The 20,564-nt window shown below is 33.9% G+C and overlaps 1 protein-coding gene across 3 annotated transcripts in view; it reads left to right on the top strand.

The window, feature by feature from the left end:
* The window catches only part of AP1G1 (adaptor related protein complex 1 subunit gamma 1), a 72,892-nt gene that overhangs the window by 19,827 nt on the left and 32,501 nt on the right, over positions 1-20,564 (top strand). For all 3 annotated transcript variants that reach the window (XM_081032937.1, XM_081032938.1, XM_081032939.1), the window contains 5 exons: positions 436-639; positions 11,129-11,253; positions 15,792-15,933; positions 17,944-18,040; positions 19,537-19,613. In XM_081032937.1, the coding sequence (XP_080889063.1) occupies positions 439-639; positions 11,129-11,253; positions 15,792-15,933; positions 17,944-18,040; positions 19,537-19,613 (642 nt within the window). In that variant the 5' untranslated portion in view covers positions 436-438. The remainder of the gene's footprint in view (positions 1-435; positions 640-11,128; positions 11,254-15,791; positions 15,934-17,943; positions 18,041-19,536; positions 19,614-20,564) is intronic.

Here is a 20,564-nt window from a genome sequence, read left to right on the forward strand (position 1 = left end):
CTTTGTTTAGTTGAGCTTTGATCATGATCATACTCAATATTCATCTGATATTTTGTTGAACTATGTTGAGTTTAAGAACAGTAGAGCAGAAAATACGTATTTTCTCTAATGTTAAGTAGAAGCCTTTCCTTATTACTTTAAGGATTGAGTAAAAGATTTGGGTTGAGTTAGTTCCTAAGATATTTGCATTAGTGATGGACTTTGCATATTTGTGTATTCTATGTCTTATTTTGTTTAATATTTAACATCTTTTGTTTGTATTCTTTCCCGAAATTAACTGAGTTGAGTGGTTTGTATGTAAGCGTTGCTGAAGCTTTGGATCACTGGACTTAGCAAGTCTTGAATTCTTAAAAATCAGAAATTTATTTGGAAAGTTGTGTGGTTTTGGTAGTAAAAATATGTGAAAATTTTTATTTACTGTCTTTCCATATCCAGAGGATGCCAGCCCCCATCAGATTGCGGGAGCTGATCCGGACCATCCGGACAGCCCGAACCCAAGCCGAAGAACGAGAAATGATTCAGAAAGAATGTGCTGCAATCCGGTCATCTTTTAGAGAAGAAGACAATACATACCGGTGTCGGAATGTGGCAAAGTTACTATATATGCACATGCTGGGCTACCCTGCTCACTTTGGACAGGTAGGCTGGGCTGAGACCACATCTAGGGAGGGTATTCTTGTTTGAATGCAGTAGCTCAGAGAACTCAATCTTTTCCTGTCAGGGAAGACAGGATACTTTTGATAGCCTTGTAGTCTGATCATTGTGGAACTGAGGGTAGAGTTGAGATAGAAAGCTGCAGGCCTAGTAAGGCATGATATTGCCATCAATTGTTCTTTCCATTGGGAATCTCTCATTAAGTGTATGTTTTGACGGTGGCAGCTAGCTTACTTAAAGATTGTCCAGCCAGTAGATTCTGATTGTTCTGTGAGTGGGCCTGGACTATAACGAGTATTTAAGAAAAATTCGCTAAATGTTTCCTTAATTATTTTCTTTGTGAAACATAGAGACAGGCATGACAGATGTTTTTAAGTAAAAGAAATTAGGTGGTTGCCAAGTAATAGCATTTAAGGATTTTGTCCTAATTACTTCGTGCCTTGATTGCTACAATCACTGTGCAGGTCTGTCTCCTTATTCTCTCTCACACACAAACACATTATTTGATATAGCCAGTCTGGGCTTTGAGCATGCTATTCTTGGTTATAACTGCTTTCTTCTTTCCACATTTATACATGATAAGGGGAGTTGAGTCACAGAGAAAGTAATAGTGGGTTGTTTTGTAATTCTTATTAATGTAATGCTATTAAATTTTAATTTCACCTAATTTAAGAATTGAATTGTATACTAAATAGTTTTTTAAGGAAAAGACTGCAAAATTAAAGAATGTGCAACACTAGATAGGAGAAAAATACATCCATATTATTTGAGGATAACTATTTTTAATGTTTTCATATATTTAGTTTATCAGAAAAGATGGCCATCAGTTTATCTTCCATTCAGCTTCTTAACTTCAATGGAAGGAGAGTCCCCTACCCATGAGTTAAAACAAAGAGTAATGGGATTAAGTCTTATTAGACTGACTTGGGTTAGTTTTACGCTCATCTTGGGGCTTAGAATGAGATCAGCCTCTCTACAAATACATTACTGAGACTGGGAGAGCATTAATTTCCTAAAGGAAGATTGAGGTGTTAATATCAGAGGAAAGGAGGGCCAGATACTAGGCAGGCAAAAACAACAGCTGTCTCCTATAAACAAGCATGTTGTATGCTTTTACCGCATCAAAAATTGATCCAGGTGGTTATTCATATAGTACATGACAAGTATAAAGCAAATGGATGTTCATATAGTTTTGTTGATTAATTTTAAGTAGACACATTAGGTTAGATTTATAGAAATCTGATATGCTGGCTATGAAAGACAGTCAGGTGAGGATAAGACTCTTAATCTCTCCCCTCAGAGGTAATCACTATTAACATCATGGAGCCAGTAGATTTACTTGCTCCCAAGGGAGTTTTTTAAAGACAAACTCTTAAAATCTTGGGATAGATTTAAGACTTAGGTGGTATTTCATTTTGTAAAAGAACTCTCTCTATATATTTTTAGGATTCACTTTTATAACATGCTTAAATAAAATTTGCTCGCCAGGTCTATCTAGGTGGCATTTTCTGGGATGTTTTAGAACTTAATTATTGATACATTAATTCTTAGGTGGAAAGAGTTAATACTCAAGGATAACTGCACTAAAGTTTTGGTACGAAAAAAATATTTTTCTGAGTGGGAATAGAAATCATAATTTTAAATCCCTTATTCTGTTTCCTCTATTTTAATAAATCACAGTCCTACGCATATCAGTAATGTGGTACCTCACCCATAAAGAATTTCCTTTATAATAAACCCATACAAAGGTTTATAGCTGGATTTTCTCACTTGCATGCATGAATCACAGTGCCATTTTAATTTAATTATGTGTAAAAATAGCCACCCTTTAATTGCATTTCACTTGTTAGACCTGTGCTGTTCATTATGATAGCCACTAGCTGTGTAGCCATTGGTCTCTTAAAAAGTGGCTAGTTCAACTGAGGCGAATATTAAAGGAAAGTAAATTTTGGGGGGTGGGGTACTCGATGCAGTTTTTGGAAAACTTTTAAATATGTTTTAGACAACTTGGGTATGTGAATCTACAATTGTAAATTTTATGAAATCTAAATACAGTTCAAATATTTCTGATGGTTATGTAGTGTTCAAATTGATATGTGCTTTAAGTGTAAAATGCATACTGTATTTAGAAGCCTTAGTGCAAAAGAAAGATGTAAAATCTCTAACAGTTTTTACGTTGATTATATGTTGAAATGATAATAGATATATTGGGTTAAATAAAATATATTATTAAAACTAATTTCACCTGTTTCTTTTTACTTTTTACTGCAGTATCTAGCACAATGCTATCCAATAGAAATAAAATATGAGCCAATGAGTAATTTAAAAATATCTAGTAGCCACATTTAAAGAGGCTTATTTTAAGATTTACAGTAAAAACCAGGAGGTAGGTAGTATTCTCATATTACAGATGAGGAAACTGAAATTAAAGAGTTTAAGTGACTTATTTAAATTCACACAACTAGTGAATATTAGGGAGGGGATTAGAACTCAACATTGTGTAACTCTGAAATCTATTCATTCTTTGGGTTTGATTTAAATCTATGAATAGCTATTTGCATTAAGCTTATTAACAAATTATTTTAATTATTTTAGACATAGTATATAAAGGATTTGAGAGGGCATATGTTACCAGCATCTGTTTAAAAGAGAAAAAGAATAGTAGTAAGAGTTGGGAGAAGGAAGAATGCAGAACACAAGGCCAGTGTAGTTGCTCTTGGTGAGGCAGCTACACCAGCTAAGGCAAGGAAAAAAAAACATTCAGTTATGTGGTTGTTCTTACCAGAATTTAAGAGCACAACAACAGGAATCAGATTGTCTGGATATGAATTCTGGCGTTGTTACTATCTGTGATTTTGAGCAAGATCCTTAACATTTCTTGTCTCAGTTACCTCATCTGTAAAATGGGAACAATCCTAAAATAGATTTAAAGGGTTATTATGAAGATTAAGTAAATTAATAAATGTTAAACTTTTATATTTTGTAAATAAAAAGTCAGATATTACAGATTTTACCATTTCCTCAAGGACAGCAAACAAAAGTTTTTGAAAAAGCACTGAATTCTAAAAGAGATTTTCTTACAGGTATCTTTTGTCCAGGCGTCTCTTAGTAATGTAAGAGACAGTACATCCTCATTAGTTTTACAACAAAAGCAGTGATAGATTTCCTATAGGATTTGTAACCTTTCACGTACCTGGCTTACAACAATCCAAAACTAGAGTGTCTAAAGAATTTGGTAGATTGCAAGAGTAGAAAATTGTGGCTCGGGAGCCAAATTCTTCCACAAATGTATTTTGTTTGTCTTGCACAGTGCTTAGAATTGTCTTGACTTTGCTGCCAACATACAAAAATCAAGGAACTTCTCATAGAAATCTAGATTTCTAGTTTTTCTTAGAAAATCCAAGGATTTTTCAATTCTGGATCCACATTTTCATATGGCAGTAATAGGTTGGTGACGTTTTCCAGGCTGGACATACATTCTCTGTTTCTTCCCAATTCCGGCCTGGCCTTCTTTATCTAATTACCTGTCTACAATAATCTTTTCTATCAATGTAATGTACCATTCTAGTTCCTTAGGTTCCTTAAAGTATTACCGTGTTCTCCATACAATCTTTTACATCTCTGGTGAAATCTGTTCACAGGTTCCTGGGAGCTCTTGTTCCTATTACAAATAGCATCCTTAAAAGTTTTTTTTTTTTTTTAAAGTTTATTAGGGTTACAATTGTTAGTAAAGTTACATAGATTTCGGGTGTACAATTCTGTATTACATTATCTATAAATCCCATTGTGTATTCACCACCCAGAAAAAGTTTTTAATAATTATGTTGTAGATATATAGAAATATAATTGAATTTTGTGTACTTGCCTGCCTAGCAACATTACTGAATTTGGTTGTAAGAGTCCCATTAGACGCTATTGTTTCCATATAGTCAATACTTTGTCTGCAAATAATGGCAATTCCCTTCCTTTTCCATCCTTAAACATTTTCTCTTTATTCCCTTACTATACTGTACATGTAGTATTATCCAATATTGAAAAGAAGTGGTGATAGTAGGCGTCTTTGTCTTGGGCACCCTTAAGCCCCGATTGTGGTCTCTAAATAACGTTTGACTTTATAAAGGCTAGGGCTGACTGGAAAGATGGCTGATCCCAAATCTGGGGCAAAAAAAATGTAGAAAATAAGCTTGAACTTAATTACTTGCCAGAAAGCAAGAATGACTACAGAGGTCATGTTAAAAGGATTCAGTAGCTAGTAGAAAAGGCTGTCATGCCCCAAAATGAGAAACTTTGAGCGTCAATAAGAATACTAATTGTCATTGAAACATACCAAGTAAGTTTATATCAGTGAATTCATAACTAAACAAAATTTTAAAAAAAAACACTTCATTAATCATCTTTGGCAGATACTAGGGAACCAACTCATTATTTTGAAAACTGGTAAATAAAAGGAAAAAGAGCAAACATTTATCCTACCTTTCCTTACTAGTAATTCCTTCTGAAGGAACTATTGGTAAACCAATGATATATATAGAGAGGTCACTCCTTAGAGGAATAGTCCAGCTAATAAATGAAGAAGGAATGAAAGAATTACAGTACTATTATTTTGTAACCCCTGATGATCATTATTTCTGCCAATGTCACAAAAGAGAGACAACCACCAGAAATAACTATATGCCTCCTGATGAAAGTTCATACCATCTGTGAAGTCTATTTGCTAAGTCAAAACAAAACAAAAACTAAAAAACCTGAATCTGATCAAGTCTTCTTGTCTGTTTAAATAAGAGACATCTGTAAAAGTATTCATTGCAGCATTGTTTCTAATAGGAAAACACTGGGAACAATCTGTTCACCAAAGGAATAGGTGAGTTGCAGTATATTCACAGGTGGGACACTATGTAGCAACGAATATGACTGAATTAGAGCATCTTGTCTGGATGTGAGTAAACTGAAAAACATTGAGTGAAAAGAGCAGGAATATGGTATGATGCTTATATAAAGTTTGAAACATTCAAAAACAGTTGTCTTTACATGTGTAGTAAGGACATGAGGCATGGCAAAGAGGAACAGCAATTTTGAGTTTTGGTTACTGCTGGGATGGAGAGAAGGGAAATGAGATTGAGGTAGAGTCTGCAGAGGGCTTCAGTTGAATCTGTAATATTAAAAAAAAATTAAATAGGGTAAAAAGATTTGGTAAAGCTACTTGGTGGGTCAATGAGTGTTAATGTGATTTTTGTGTATTTTTGAGTGAAATATTTCATAATAAATTTTCTCAAGAAAATAACAATGGGAAGATGAGATGCAATAGGAACGTTAGGTTTTTTTGTGTTTTTGTTTGTTTGTTTCCCTACTGCCAGAAGAATGGAAAAAATAAGCTCTGGTCTATATAGATTTCATGTTGCCAGGGTACATAGTGGTAAAGCAATTACAAGCTTGTTCTTCAAAAATATCTGTGTGTGTATGGCTGTGTGTTTGTAAACTAGACAGTTACTTCTGAGTATTAAAATGAAATAAAGGTAACTTTTTAAAAGACCTAATCAATCAGTTGGATATCCATTAATGTTTATAATATTTTAATTGCATCTTTTCATCAAGGTGATTGTTCACATCATAAAACTAGAATGTTAAATTTAAAAGCAAATGTATATGTGCATTGATCATGTGGGAAATTGTTTTAAAAGCTAACAAAATGGGTACAGCTTTTTCCTAAAGGGTAACCAGGTTAAATGTTGATAAAGACAGTATTTGTACTTTTTTACAAAAAAATGGAACAAGGCCAAAAACCTGGTAAAGTTCTCTTTTAAAACATTGCTTTGAAATTTAAAGAAAATTGAAATATTGAGTCATCTAGAAAAACTTTTTAAACATTAAATTGTCAGGCTCTACCTCAAATCTACTCCATCAGACTATCCTGGAGGGGGGGTGGGGGTGGCAGGTGACATATATTTCAAAACTCTCCCAGGCTATTTTGACCAGTCAGTTTTTGGAACCACGTAAGGCACTGTATTTGTTCCAAAGGGAGCTGATAACTTCAGTCTCTTAGGCTTCTTGTTGTTAATGGCTGCCTGGAATGCTTCTGCTGAGAAAACTGTTCCATTGTGTTACGTATATAAAGAGATAGGAACCTTTCTCTGATGTTTTCTTACTGTTTCTAACCTGAATTTGGATGCCCTTCCTACTTTGTATTCACAGTAGCTTGTGTATAACTGTAACAGCATATAAATGTGTGTGTGTGTGTTTGTGTGTGTGTGTGTATACACAGGTTACGATATACATCCAACTGTTGGTTTTCTTTTTATATGCTCTTCTAACTGTATCAGTGAGAATGTCTAGCACATTGGTTTGTACACAGCAGAAATGTACTAAGTTAAAGCAAATCCATAGTGTTTCAGAACAATTGGAAAGTAAATACAAAAAAAATCAGTGAATGACAAAGAATTATTACAATCAGCCCTTTGGGGTGGAAGGTGGGGGCAGAGGGAGAAGGTTGCTGTGGAAAAGTCAGTATATTAAGAATGTTGTTGACAAGGGAGAAGTTGATAGTAGGTGAATAATACAAAATAACCGTCAGCAGGAAAAAGCACAACCATGGTGGGGATTAGAGATAAGGAATGAATATAATTTTTAAGCTCCTGCAGCATCACAGGTATAATAGAATAGCACAGTAATTGTTCATTATGAACTTAAGTTATCTAAAAAAGGACGATTGTTTCTATTTACTGAGTTGTAGTTTTATAAGATTCTGGTCTTAAATTTTTAAAGTCTTTTTCATAAAAGGAATCCAAGACTCAAATGCTTTTTTGTTATTTTTAGTAATATGTATTGTTCAACTTTGGAGGGGTTTTGGATTTCCCTAAACTGGTTTTTCCCCCCCTTTTTAGTTATAATATTAACTTTTCTAACCACAAGTTAGGTGTAAGTTCCCTTTATGCTGCAGTTTTTAATTCTTTTCTCCTGGTCCAATATTATTTATTTTTTGAATAGATAATGGCAGTTTACTGATGCAAAATTTAAAAGATACAAAAAGAATATATTATGAAAACTGCTTTCTATTCTCCTCCAATCACTTATTTTCCCTTCTTATAGGCAACTGGTGGCATCCATATTTCTTGGCTATCCTTCCAGAGATATTTTATACATCTCTGGGCAATGGATGTGTGTGTGTGTGTGTGTGTGTATATATATATATATATATATATATATATATATATTCTGTCCCCTCCCCTTTAAAATATATTGTCACATACTGTTTACACTTATTAATTAATCTGTTTTGAAGATTGGCCCATATGTGTATATGAAGAGCTTTCTTGTTCTATTTTTTTCCAGCTTTTTTGGCATGCTTGTGGTAGTATATCCAGCATAGTATTCCCATTATATGTATGAGTCATAATTTATAAAACTGATGCCTTATCAGTGGACATTTACTTCTAATCTAACTGTTTAAAATAATACTACAGTTGGATAATATCCATTATTCTGCATATGCGTGAATGTAAATGTAATGTAAGTTCCTAAAGGTGGAATTGTTGAGTCAAAGGGTATGTGTATTTGTAATTTAGATAGGCCAGATCTTTCTTACTACAGCTTGGCTAGTTTATACTCCCATCACTAATGTCCTTGCACTGTTACGGCAATTTTTTATCTTCGCTAATATAGTAGGTTAAAAGTAGTATTTCTGTGTGATTTTAATTTGTTTGTTTTTTTTTAATAACTTCACTGAGGTGTATTTTGCATATCATATAATTTACCCTTTTCAAGTATACAGGTCAGTGATTTCTTTTAGTAAATTTACCAGGTTGGGTTTGCATTTGTTTTATGAGGAGATTGAACTCCATTCATATAGTTGAATTATTTTTATTTTCTTTGAACTGTCCATATTTTGTGTCCATTTTTATATTGAGGTGTTTGTTGGTCCTTTTGAAAATCAATTTGTAGGATCGTGTTATACAGGATTTATGTCTATGAAATGAGTTACCCAGTTTTTACCCAAATGAGTTACCCATGTTTGTCGTTTGACTTTGCTCACAGAGTTTGGAGTAAAAGCAGAATTTTTCTAGTGTGAATATAAAAACTGGATGGTTTACTGTGGTCTTAAAGCATATACTAGATTTGTGGATTAGCAGTGTTTCAGGTGGGATTTTCAAGTATCTTTAAGTGAGGAGCAGTAGTGTGGGATGAAGTGGAGGTTGTTAAGTAAGGGGCAGATATATTTAATTATTATTTTTCTTCTGTCACTCATGCAAGTGTCGAATTGTGTTTTTAGTGATTGCTGCTCAAAAATGGATATTCTTCCCTCACATTTACCCACACCCCATTGTACTCTCCTCCAACCTTTTTATTTTTTAGCATTTTGAATACTTGGATAACATTCTTAAAGATGAAACATGGTCCATTGTCAGCACTATTGCTGGCTATCTCCACCTAAGTGTAAAGTGTGGCCAGAGTTAATCCTTCAATGGAGAATGTATTTCAGATGCCATTTGCAGTTGTATAATCTTGTTTCCCCTCAAATTTGTCATTTTCAAAAAACAAATGCTTATTCTTGAAACTTAGCCTCTTTATAAATAGGGAATGTTAAAAAGAATTCATTTTAGTTTTCCTTTTTGCTGTTTAGTTTTTAGGTAAATTTTAAATATCTCAAAAAACAAATTTTACTCGCCAGTCACTGATGGCTTATAGTGTTACTATCTTAAAACTTGGCCCTAAAAATTGCAAAGTAATATTAATTCCTAAGAGTATGTCCTCATTAGTTCATCTTAATTAAATTTTTTTGGATAATTTATTTGCTTAGTGCCTGGTGTTTGCCAGAAGCATGGTTCTACCTATGTATAAGAATAATAAAAATACCTGATTCTTAGAACATTTTCTCTCACTGCTAAAATATTTATTTATAGAGTTACTAAATGGGAGGATTTACGAACCTTGAGTTTGAAAAAGAGGCAGATTTTTCTAATAACACTTTAGCTTTTGATTTTTCTGATTCACTTCAGTAATTTTTTCTGCTGACTTTGTAAAAATGACTTTCATCATATTCTATTTCATGATTTTTTAAAACAATTTAACTTGAATGTATAGAAGGAAGAGAAGGGTTGTTACCGAATCTTTGTCAGTCTCAGAAGGCATTTTTGTTTTCCTTTTGGATCCTGGTGGTTCCCCCCTGGAGGCTTCTGTGACTTGCTCATGATAGCATAGCAATTCCACTATCTTTAGGTGTTTTTAATGCGATACATTGACAGAGCAATTTATAAAGAGCTTGAAACAATTATTTATTTATTTATTGGGGTGACAATTGTTAGTAAAATTACATAGATTTCAGGTGTACAATTCTGTATTACATCATCTATAAATCCCATTGTGTGTTCACCACCCAGAGTCAGTTCTCCTTCCATCACCATATATTTGATCCCCTTACCCTCATCTCCCACTCCCCACCCCCCTGAAACAATTTTATTTGTAAACTCTTTTACTCTCCTCAATTTTACTTTTGAACTTACAGGCAAATTCAGATGAGAAGTAGTCTCACGTGATCTTAGATTCCTGTGTACATGGGTCTACATTTGAGCTGCTTCCCTTGGCATGCAGTGATTCTAAATGGGAGCATAATTTAAAAAAACTCTTCTTGGAGAGTCTAGCTTGTGTACAACCTTTGAAAACCACTCCTCTAGAGGGAATGTTTGGCCTTTTCCATGTTAGTCAAGATGGAATGATAAAGTATATCAAAGTCCTTGTGACATTCAAGAAAGGCTAAGTAGAGAGACAAACTATTTAACTGTAAAGACTCTTAAGCTCTGAGGATTTTTAACAATTATGTAAATAAAAAAAAATTTATTTAAACATTTTAGGTTAATTCCACTACTGAGTTTTCCTATGGCTTTTTTTTCTTCTTCTTCTGTATTTGATTCCTAAACCCTCACCTCTCTCATAGTACTTGGTTCAAGCCCTAAATGTAGCACTTTCCACATTATATTAAAATTAGTGTCTATCTCTTCTTCAGTTGTGCATATCTGATGTTTAGGACACTGCTTGGCACTTTGATGTATTTCCAGTTACTGAGTTTTTTGATACCAGTTACTGAGTTTTTTGATATTCAAAGTAGAAACAAGATCTTAAATACACACGAATTAGGTGCTGGTTTAGTATAACCTGGAGATTAAATTAGGAATTGGGATTATTTATATCTTGTTATTATACTTTACTAGTTATTATTTGTATGAATCTGTGGAACTAAGGTAAACTTCACAGGTTTTTTGGATAGCCAATATCATAGGACCTTGACAGATATCTATTCCAGAACTTAATTACTATTATCAAGATATCCAAACGTCTTAAATCTTTGCCTTTTATTTAGGTGGTTTGATGATACAGGTTGTATCTATTTACTTTAGTTATTCATTGACTCTGGGTGAAAAACATAGCATTCCTCACTGTGGCAGCAATTTCTTAATTTCTTTCTTCTTTTTTTTTTAATTTGCAGTTGGAGTGCCTCAAGCTTATTGCCTCTCAAAAATTCACAGACAAGCGCATTGGCTATTTAGGGGCAATGCTATTGTTAGACGAAAGACAAGATGTTCATCTTCTCATGACCAACTGTATCAAGAAGTAAGTCTTAACCTACTCTTCTTCTAATAACTACTTTGTGATGTTAGGTCTTATAATATGAGGTCAGTAAATCTTGACATCAGCAAATCTTCTATTTATTAATTTTATATTACTGTCTAGAATATATTTGAATTGCCTTAGCTGCTGTAGCTTGTTTGTAAAGAGACTAAGCAAAGGATAAAAACTTATGTAGGGGATAATTTAAATGAAAGTATTGCTATATACATCTTGCATAAGAACACAATTTAACAATGAAATAAGCATTTGGGCTGTCATACAACAGAAAAAGCATTCGTAAATCTGAACTTTCTTATCTTCTATGTCCAGGACTTTGAATACCATTTATAATGAAATGTTACATTTAATAAAGAATTACCAGTGTATATTCTGAGTAAATACCATTTAAAGGCAAAAAGAGAAATCTTGTCAGTGGTCGAATCCAAGATTTTAGTTACCTGTAATTTTACTTAGCCTTATGAATTTTTGTGTATGTTTTTTTTTTCTAATGGGTGCTTTACTGATTTACTAGTTTACTAGTTACTTGTTTAACTTATAAACCGAGGAATGCTTGTCATTATGGAGAAATTAGAGAACCTGGTCAAGCAGGGAATTAGCAGTTCTTCCCAGCATCCTTCTTGTAACAAATTTCTGTTAGACATTGAACTCTTATACTTCTCTGTGGTAAATAATGTTCTCCTTCGAAATTTCCCAATGGATAATGGAACATTCCAAAATAAGAATTATGATTTGGTTTTAAATATTGAGTGTGTCATGTAGATACATTGAGTCTGTGAACTTAATTTTGGGAGAATCTTGTGTTTTGTCTTGAAATAGATACTAAGTTGATTCATTTATTCAACAAATATTTATTGTATGCCTGGAGCTGTTGTAAGCTTTGGGGATGGAAAATGAAAAAAAATGGGACAGAAATCTTTGGTGTCACGGAGTTTCCATTCTAGAGGTTCAGCATGACTCTTTTATACATTTACTCTGGACAGGCCTCTGAGAGTTTCTCTAATTTTTGTTCTTGCATGCTCTGTTGCCCTTATTACTTAAGCCTTCAATCACATGCTGATAACTTGGCAGTTCTGCCTAGTAGCAAGTTTATATTAGAGAGTTAATACCAAACTCAAGTATAGGTTTCTAGCTTGATAAAAACTGGAGAATAAGGCACATAGGCAAAGAAGAAATCTTTGTTTAATTTTAATGGGACCCAGCCAAGCCCTAAGTGAATTTAGGAAAGAGCTACTAATAATAGTTGAAAATTGATCTGGCACTCCAGTCTAAGCTGAGTTAAAGGACTTTGGATCATTTGGGGTATTTTTGTTTTGTTTTTAAATAAATCTGGTAATGAAGGGGGTATTTTTGTTTGCCTTCTTTTGTGAGTTTTTTGCATTTTGTCTGTATTATAGGATATCATAGTGTTCCAGCAGTTTTTAAGTTTATTAATGAATGTTTACCTCATTGTTCACTGGTATAGAACTTTTAAGACATTAAAGGTCTTGGAATTAAATCGTTAAAAGTTGGACATGATATTTTAAAAGCTCGCATTATGCAAATAGTCTTAATTGTTGAAAAAAATGAATGAAAGTCAACTAAATACTCTTGGGAACTGGAAGCCTGAATAGTAAAGCCATAGTCAGTAATTGAGATTCATTTACCAGTAATTTTTAACTTAAATATTCAAATTGGTAGAAAGTAGCAAACCTGGCTAATTTATACTTTACCTTCTTTTCTTTGTTCGTCAGGGAAGACTAAAGCAATTTGTTATTTCATTTAAAATTACCAATTATGAACCCTCTGCATGTTAACTTAAATAACTTTTTTTTTAAAAGATTTTATTGGGGAAGGGGAACAGGATTTTATTGGGGAACAGTGTGTACTTCCAGGACTTTTTTCCAAGTCAAGTTATTGTCCTTTCATTCTTAGTTGTGGAGGTTGCCTTTCAGCTTCAAGTTGTTGTCCTTTCAGTCTTAGCTGTGGAGGGCACAGCTCAGCTCCAGGTCCAGTTGCCGTTGCTAGTTGCAGGAGGTGCAGCCCACCATCCCTTGTGGGAGTCGAACCGGCAACCTTGTGGTTGAGAGGACGCAATCCAACCTACTGAGCCATCCAAGAGCTCAGCGACAGCTCAGCTCAAGGTGCCTGTTCAATCTTAGTCGCAGGGGGCGGAGCCCCCATCTTTTGCGGGACTCGAGGAATTGAACTGGCAGCTTTTGGAGTTAGGAGCATGGAGCTCTAACTGCCTGAGCCAGCAGGCCGGCCCCTTAAATAACGTTTTTTAATGAAAAATAAACTTTTCCAAAATGAAAAAATAAGAAGGGCATTATTTTACATTATTGTAAATCATTACTATCTGGCCTCATAGAAGACAGCTCGGTGCTCCTATTTGCTTGTGTGATGTTTTAATTGAAATATATGAAGATGATTCAGCTTATCACAGATAATGTAGTTAGAACAAGGAAGACAACTTCAATAGCCTTTCAAATAACTATGGATATTCTTCTTTGATACTATTCCAAAGCTCCACAAGTGGTAGTTTCTTAAGAATTGGTTACAATGTGGAATCTGAAACCGTATCAGTGAACCTTGGTACTTTGTTATATTGAAAGTCATTAGTCTGTCTTGCACATCTTTTTAGGCACTCATCATGGAGAGAAAAAGGCATTGGAGAAAAAAAATGGTTCGCCAAGTTAAAGTACTGGTAGACTGGCAAGTTCATGGTGGCAATACAAGTTTTCCAAAAGTCTAATTTTTGCTTCAACCTTGGATTTTCTCATTGGCAATAAATGTTATCATTTGTTGCTCTTGAAGTGATAGGCTTATTAGGCTGTTTTTCCAAAAAATGTCTGCTAATAATTATAGTTGTTAATAATGTTAATAATTATAGTTGTCTGTCAGTTATTTTTCAAAGAAAAATTATATCCATTTTGAAAGCAGCTAGTTCATAGTTTAGCTTGCAACTGAAGTAAGTACACAAGTGCTTTTCTCTGAGATTGCCACTATAGTGTACAGCAGGAGTACTTTATGGATACTTCCAATTTTCTCACATAGAATATTTAAAAATGTGCACTCAGTAGTCAAAATTTAATAAAATTGTTTTTACTGCTTTGTCACGAGCTGTCTTAAGTGAACCAACCTTCCTTCTTTCCTTCCTTCCTTCTTTCCTTTTTTTCCTTCCACTGTGAGTGTGTGGCAGTGAATGCAGTGATTATTAGTATAGTTTGGTGCCACTGCCCTGATGTGTGCTAATGTGCCATCAGTTCTTCCCAACACTGCTTTTGTACCATCAGTACCTCAAGACGGTTGACAAATAATGAGTTAGTTTTGTGAAAATAGTTTGGATCTCATGGACCCCCTGAAACATTCTTGGGGACTTCTAGAGACCTGTTAACCACACTTCAACAACCATAGGACTAAAGGATAGTAAAAAGCTCTTCAAATTGGTAGAAGTAGCATAACTCATAACAATTTTATCTTCTGAATAGTAAGAGTTGATTATAATATAGATGAGTTTGTGGTCCAAGCTTTTAATATTTAATACTTTTCTGAAAGTGTACTCCCTGGCTGGTTCGAAAATAATTTAGTGCAATAATCAATGCCTTTTAGAAACAGGATTTTGTGTATCTGTATCACCATATACTGGACCACTGTAAATATCTACCTTTGTTAAAGGTGGTTTAATTAGCTAATTTTTTTTAGTTATATTTTTTTCTTCTTTTGAATAAATAAAACCATAAAAATTAATGTAACATCAAGGTTTATACTATACCATAAGATCAAAGGTATAAAGGTATTTCTGTTGTGATGTTTAAATCATCTGAAATGCTCTAGCAGTAGAGATTGTGTTTTCTGATTTTTTAAAGGTTTTGGTTAATGTATATCTTAACAATTTTTTGTAATTATTAGTAGAGTATATTAAAAACCTTTTAAAGATGCAGTTGTGCTCCACATCTCTGTCACTGCCAGGTTTTTTTTTAATGATTATCTTTTTTTAAAAAAATTTTATTGAGGAATATTGGGGAACAGTGTTACTCCAGCTCCAAGTCGTCCTTCAATCTAGTTGTGGAGGGCACAGCTCAGCTCTAAATCTAGTCGCCATTTTCAATCTTTAGTTACAGGGGGTGCAGCCCTCCAGCCCATGCTGGAGTTGAACCGGCAACCTTGTTGAGAGCTCATGTTCTAACCAACTGACCCATCCAGCTGCCCCACCAATTTTTATTTCAGTGATTTGTTGAGTTTTCAAAAATGGGTTGCCTTTTAATGTCCAACAGATAACATTGTCTAATTTCTGTTGCTTTGGTATTTGGAAACACTGAGTTGTAAGCCTGTTGGAGGAACTGTCAGTCAGTTTGCTAATTTGGTATTGGTAATTTGTAATAAAGTTAGAATAAATTTTTTTTTGCAACAAATAATCCTATTATTTTCCTTATTGGAGAAATCATGAATCATTCAGAGCTACGTGGTTAGGTTGTGAAGCTTCTTCATGGGCACCACCAGGCAGAGCTTGTTCATTTCCACCTGGTTCCTTTCCTTTGCAGTGATCTTAATCATAGTACGCAGTATGTCCAGGGGCTGGCACTTTGTACCCTCGGCTGCATGGGCTCCTCAGAGATGTGCAGAGACCTTGCAGGAGAGGTAGAGAAACTCCTGAAAACTTCCAACTCTTACTTAAGAAAAAAGGTAACTTAATGAAACTAAATGTCTGTGTTTGGATTGGGGCATATTCTGGAGATGAGAAGGCAAATTATTTATTTTTGAAAGCTCTAATGATGATATATGGCATATCTTTCTCTGTGCAATAAATGTCTTTTAAATAACTATATGTGGATCAAGTGTTTAGAAGTCAAAATTTATTTTTTATACTTATTTTGGAGATGATTTCTTTTTGTTGCTAATTCTCCAATTGATATTAGCATAGTGTGAACACTTTAATTCTTTTAATTCTTTTTCAAGGAAATGATTTATAAGCAAACAAATGTTATTGGGTATCCTAGGTGGCATACTTAATTACTTCCTAAATTACCTGATTCTAAACAGTATTAAAATGAACAAATGATCAAATATTTACAAATTTACTTTTATCCTAATAATTAGTGCCCATGTTTTGTATTAGTGCCTTTGAATCTCTGGAAGTGCAGTTCCATTGGGACCTCAATAATAGTTAGGGAATGGTAAAGAACATACTTACTAAAATTGTATGTCTTAATGGAATACTTATGGAAAACAATGCTTTTGCTCTCTTATCTGCTTTGATTTGTTAATATAAACAATTCACTGTTATTTTATTGTGCTTGAACCCTAAATCCTTCATAAACAAAAAGTATAAAATTTAGAACTCCAAAAAGTGAACACATACTATTGTCAGGTTGGCATTTACTGTGCCTTTATATTAGTGGTGTGAGACAGAGGCGTTGAAAGGGCCAGGCTGTTTTCTAGGATCATACACTGTTAATGATGGTTGCAAACCAAAGCTAGTTCTTTTTCTTAAAGAATGCGTGGGCTCTTTTTCAAAAAGTATGTTATTTCCTTAAATAGAACATTCCTACAAATTAGAGAAGAAAATCTTCTTTCCTCTAGATACAACATAGGAAGAATTAGCTGAAATCTTTTCTTTTTTTTTTAAAATTAAAGTTTATTGGGGTGACAATTGTTAGTAAAGTTACACAGATTTCAGGTGTACAATTATGTAATACATCATCTATATATCACATTGTGTGTTCAACTCCCAGAGTCAGTTCTCTTTCCATCACCATATATTTGATCCCCTTTAGCCTCATCTACCATCCTCTCCCCACATACCCTCTGGTAACCACTAAACTATTATCTGTGTTTATGAGTTTTTGTTTCTTCATTTGTTTGTCTTAATTCTTTTGTTGTTCTCAGTTTTATATACCAAATATCAGTGAAATCATACTGTTCTCTACTTTTTTGGTCTGACTTATTTTGCTTAGCATTATAATCTCAAGATCCATCTGCAACCTTTTCTTGTTAATGTATCTAAACTTTTTTGGTAGTCAACTCCAACAAATATGGTTATGTTGGAGGGTAACCAAAATCAGTCTTTGAATGTACCTTCTTTTCTAGTGAATAAGCTAAGATCATCTTTTCTTCAGTAGAGACTAGCTAAGTATCTTTCAAATGATTTTCTTGATGTGAGCAGACAGTGAATTGGGGAAGGAAGGTATCAGTACTATTAAATGTAACAAGCAGATTTAAAGAAGGTATCAGTACTATTAAAAGTAACAAGCAGATTTAAAGTGTCTGCCGGATATATTTTCCAATTGTATGATGTTTTTATAAAACCCTTATTTGGTCATCTTACTCAGAGGAATGATTATCACAGGTGGAAGTCTTTATTTTTCACATTGCCACTCTACATAAGTTATGTTTAACTTATTTGATAAATGCATGTTAACCATGGTATAGTCTAGAAAGTTTTTATCCACTTATTTAGCAATAAATGAACAAAGGGACAGGTGAGCCAGGAGTTCTCATTAATGCGATAGTACAAATTGGAAAGCCCTAACCAGTTAATCAACAATAAATCTGATATCTAACTTCTTTCTTCTTTATTTTTCTAGTAGTAGGTGAATTAGCTGATAAGGGTTTTTGTTGTTGTTATTATTTATAAGATTGATTGTCGTGACTTAATTGAAATCAGCCTTTTGTCCTTTTTATTTTTTTTTATAGGCAGCACTGTGTGCTGTGCATGTCATCAGGAAGGTTCCTGAACTTATGGAGATGTTTTTACCAGCAACAAAAAACTTACTGAATGAAAAGAACCATGGTAATGTGATTTGGATGCACTGGTGAAGTACTGAGGGAGAAGGGGAAGGAGAAAAGCTTCAGGCACATTTGGCCTTCTGTTTCAGTGTGGTGCAGTTGCTTTTCTGCTGTGTTTAGGCACTTTTCCAGGAAAGGTGGATCAGTTGAATTTCTCTCCTACTCTTATATCCTCGTTTTATAGTTAGAGATTGATTCCTTCATAGCAAACTTGTTTTTCATTTTTGCTCCTCTTTTACTATACTAAAAGTCCTGTATTAAGTTATTAATATTCAGGGTAACGTACAAATGATATAGCCTTGATTTTCATATTTAAAACCCTCTAGTTTCCTGACTGTTTTATAATTTAAAAAAAAGAACAAATTATTTCTTTATTGCCTTGTGGTAGGAGTGTAAGGTTCGTGAAAATCCTTTTAAGTTACTTATAATAGGAATTTGTAATGGGTACTTCAATATGTTTATATAAAACTTGAGCGGAATTAAATGGAATATAGCTATTCTTCCCCAAACATTTTATTCTTATTTTGGAACCAGTGAAACTGGTTCTGAGTAAAGCAAATTTATGAGTCTTAAATACTAAAAGAAAAAATGGTAAGGTGTATTTAATTTGATGAACTCAGTCTTGTACCTAGTGGCTCAAAATACACTTGTTGAACAAATGAATGTTCAGGGCATGTATTTAGTGAAAACCGTTGTGAGATTCATTTCACTCACTCTGGAACAAGCATATTCACTTTGTCTTCCACAATTCCTGTACCCTGAAGTTTTGATACATTTTTTCTAGAAATTTAACTTCTTATTACGTTTTTTGTATCACGAAATACCTGTCAGAGCTCAGCTAAGTGCTTATTACCGTGTGTCCCTGAAAATAAGACCTAGCCGGACCGTCAGCTCTAATGCGTCTTTTGGAGCAAAAATTAATTAATATAAGACCTGGTCTTACTTTAATATAGTATAAGATCAGGTCTTATATAATATGATATGATATGATGTGATACCTCTTGTTTGTAATATAATATACATAGAATAATATAGTAAAATATAATACCAGGTTTTATATAGCATAAGACCAGGTATTATATTAATTTTTGCTCCAAAAGACACATTATAGCTGATGGTCCGGCTAGGTCTTATTTTCGGGTACTCACGGTAAGTATGGAGCAGATGATGCCTAGCTTATATTGACTGTGAACATGTCTTTATTCATATTCTCAGATGGAGAGACATATGCATTGGTTGTCATTTTTAACAATTATTTTGGTCACATATTGTTTAAAATATTCTGATTTGACTGACTTGACCAGTATTAAATCAGTAGGCATCTATTTAAATACCTCCTTTGTATTCACCTCAATGCTTAGATTCTTTGGAAGATTAAAAAACAAAAGTAGCAAATTCCAAAGCTATCCTTTGGAATTGACCTTCAGAACTCAGAGTCCTGTTCTATGATGTTGAATAATACAGCCTCATTTTTAGTGTTCATGTGCTGTTTTCTTTCAGGTGTCCTTCACACATCTGTAGTCCTCCTTACAGAAATGTGTGAGCGAAGCCCAGACATGCTTGCACATTTCAGAAAGGTAGGTGCCATTCTGTGTGCCTAAGCCTTTCTTGATTGAAAATGACTTTACTGAAAAGTACATAAATTTTCTTTTGAAAGGAAGTTATATGGAGCTGAATAAAGGACTTAACTAGCCCTGCTGTGTGGTAGGGCTGGAAGCCAGATTTAGGCTTATAAGAACTGGCAACAGTACAGTGTTTACCCTTCCATAATAAAAGTCTTCTCATTGTTGGCAGACACACCAGTCTCTCATGTGCTTTATCTGCTGTTTTCACATTGAAGTCAGGAAATGTAACCTGAGGTCAAATTACAAACAGGAATGTGTTTGTGTGTTTTTGTAGGCAGGTATTTTCATTTTTTTTGTTGTTGTTGTTTTTAAAAGGTGAAAACTGCAGAGTGAAATTTGAGATTACTTTTACCTAATGCAGGATCACCCACTATTCATTTTAGGCTGTTGTCTCTCGTGGTGGAAGTCCCTAGCTTTGTTAATTCCTTCCTTCCCTCCCTTTCTTACAGCTTTCTAAAGTGGAAAGTTTTATTTTCTCCACTTACTTTTAGAAGGCAGTAGTAAGGAGGACTCAGAGAAAGACAATTCTTTGGGTAGTTACATGCATTTAATTTTTTTTATAGGGTGCTGATCACTCCATAAATGGGGCTTCCTTTGCACTATAGATCTAATGAGGCTCTAATAGCAATTCTTGTTTTTTGGCTTGTTCCCCCATAGATGTTCTTTTCCCCATAGATGTTCATGTCTTGATTAAATTATTGTAAAATAGTACGAGACCTGTATCTGTCCCTAATGCTTGCTTTGTATGTTTTGTTCCTGTTGTCTGTTTGGAATCCTGCTGTATGTTAGAATGAAAAGGTAAGAATTAACCCTCTTTTAGATGGTGCATGCTGGCGTTAGGTTCTTAGTAGCTTTTGTGTATCCATCCACAAATGTGGCTTTTAAATATATACTAATGCTGAA

Source organism: Rhinolophus hipposideros, assembly GCF_964194185.1.
Source record: "Rhinolophus hipposideros genome assembly, chromosome: 21".
NCBI classification, from domain to species: Eukaryota; Metazoa; Chordata; class Mammalia; order Chiroptera; family Rhinolophidae; genus Rhinolophus; species Rhinolophus hipposideros.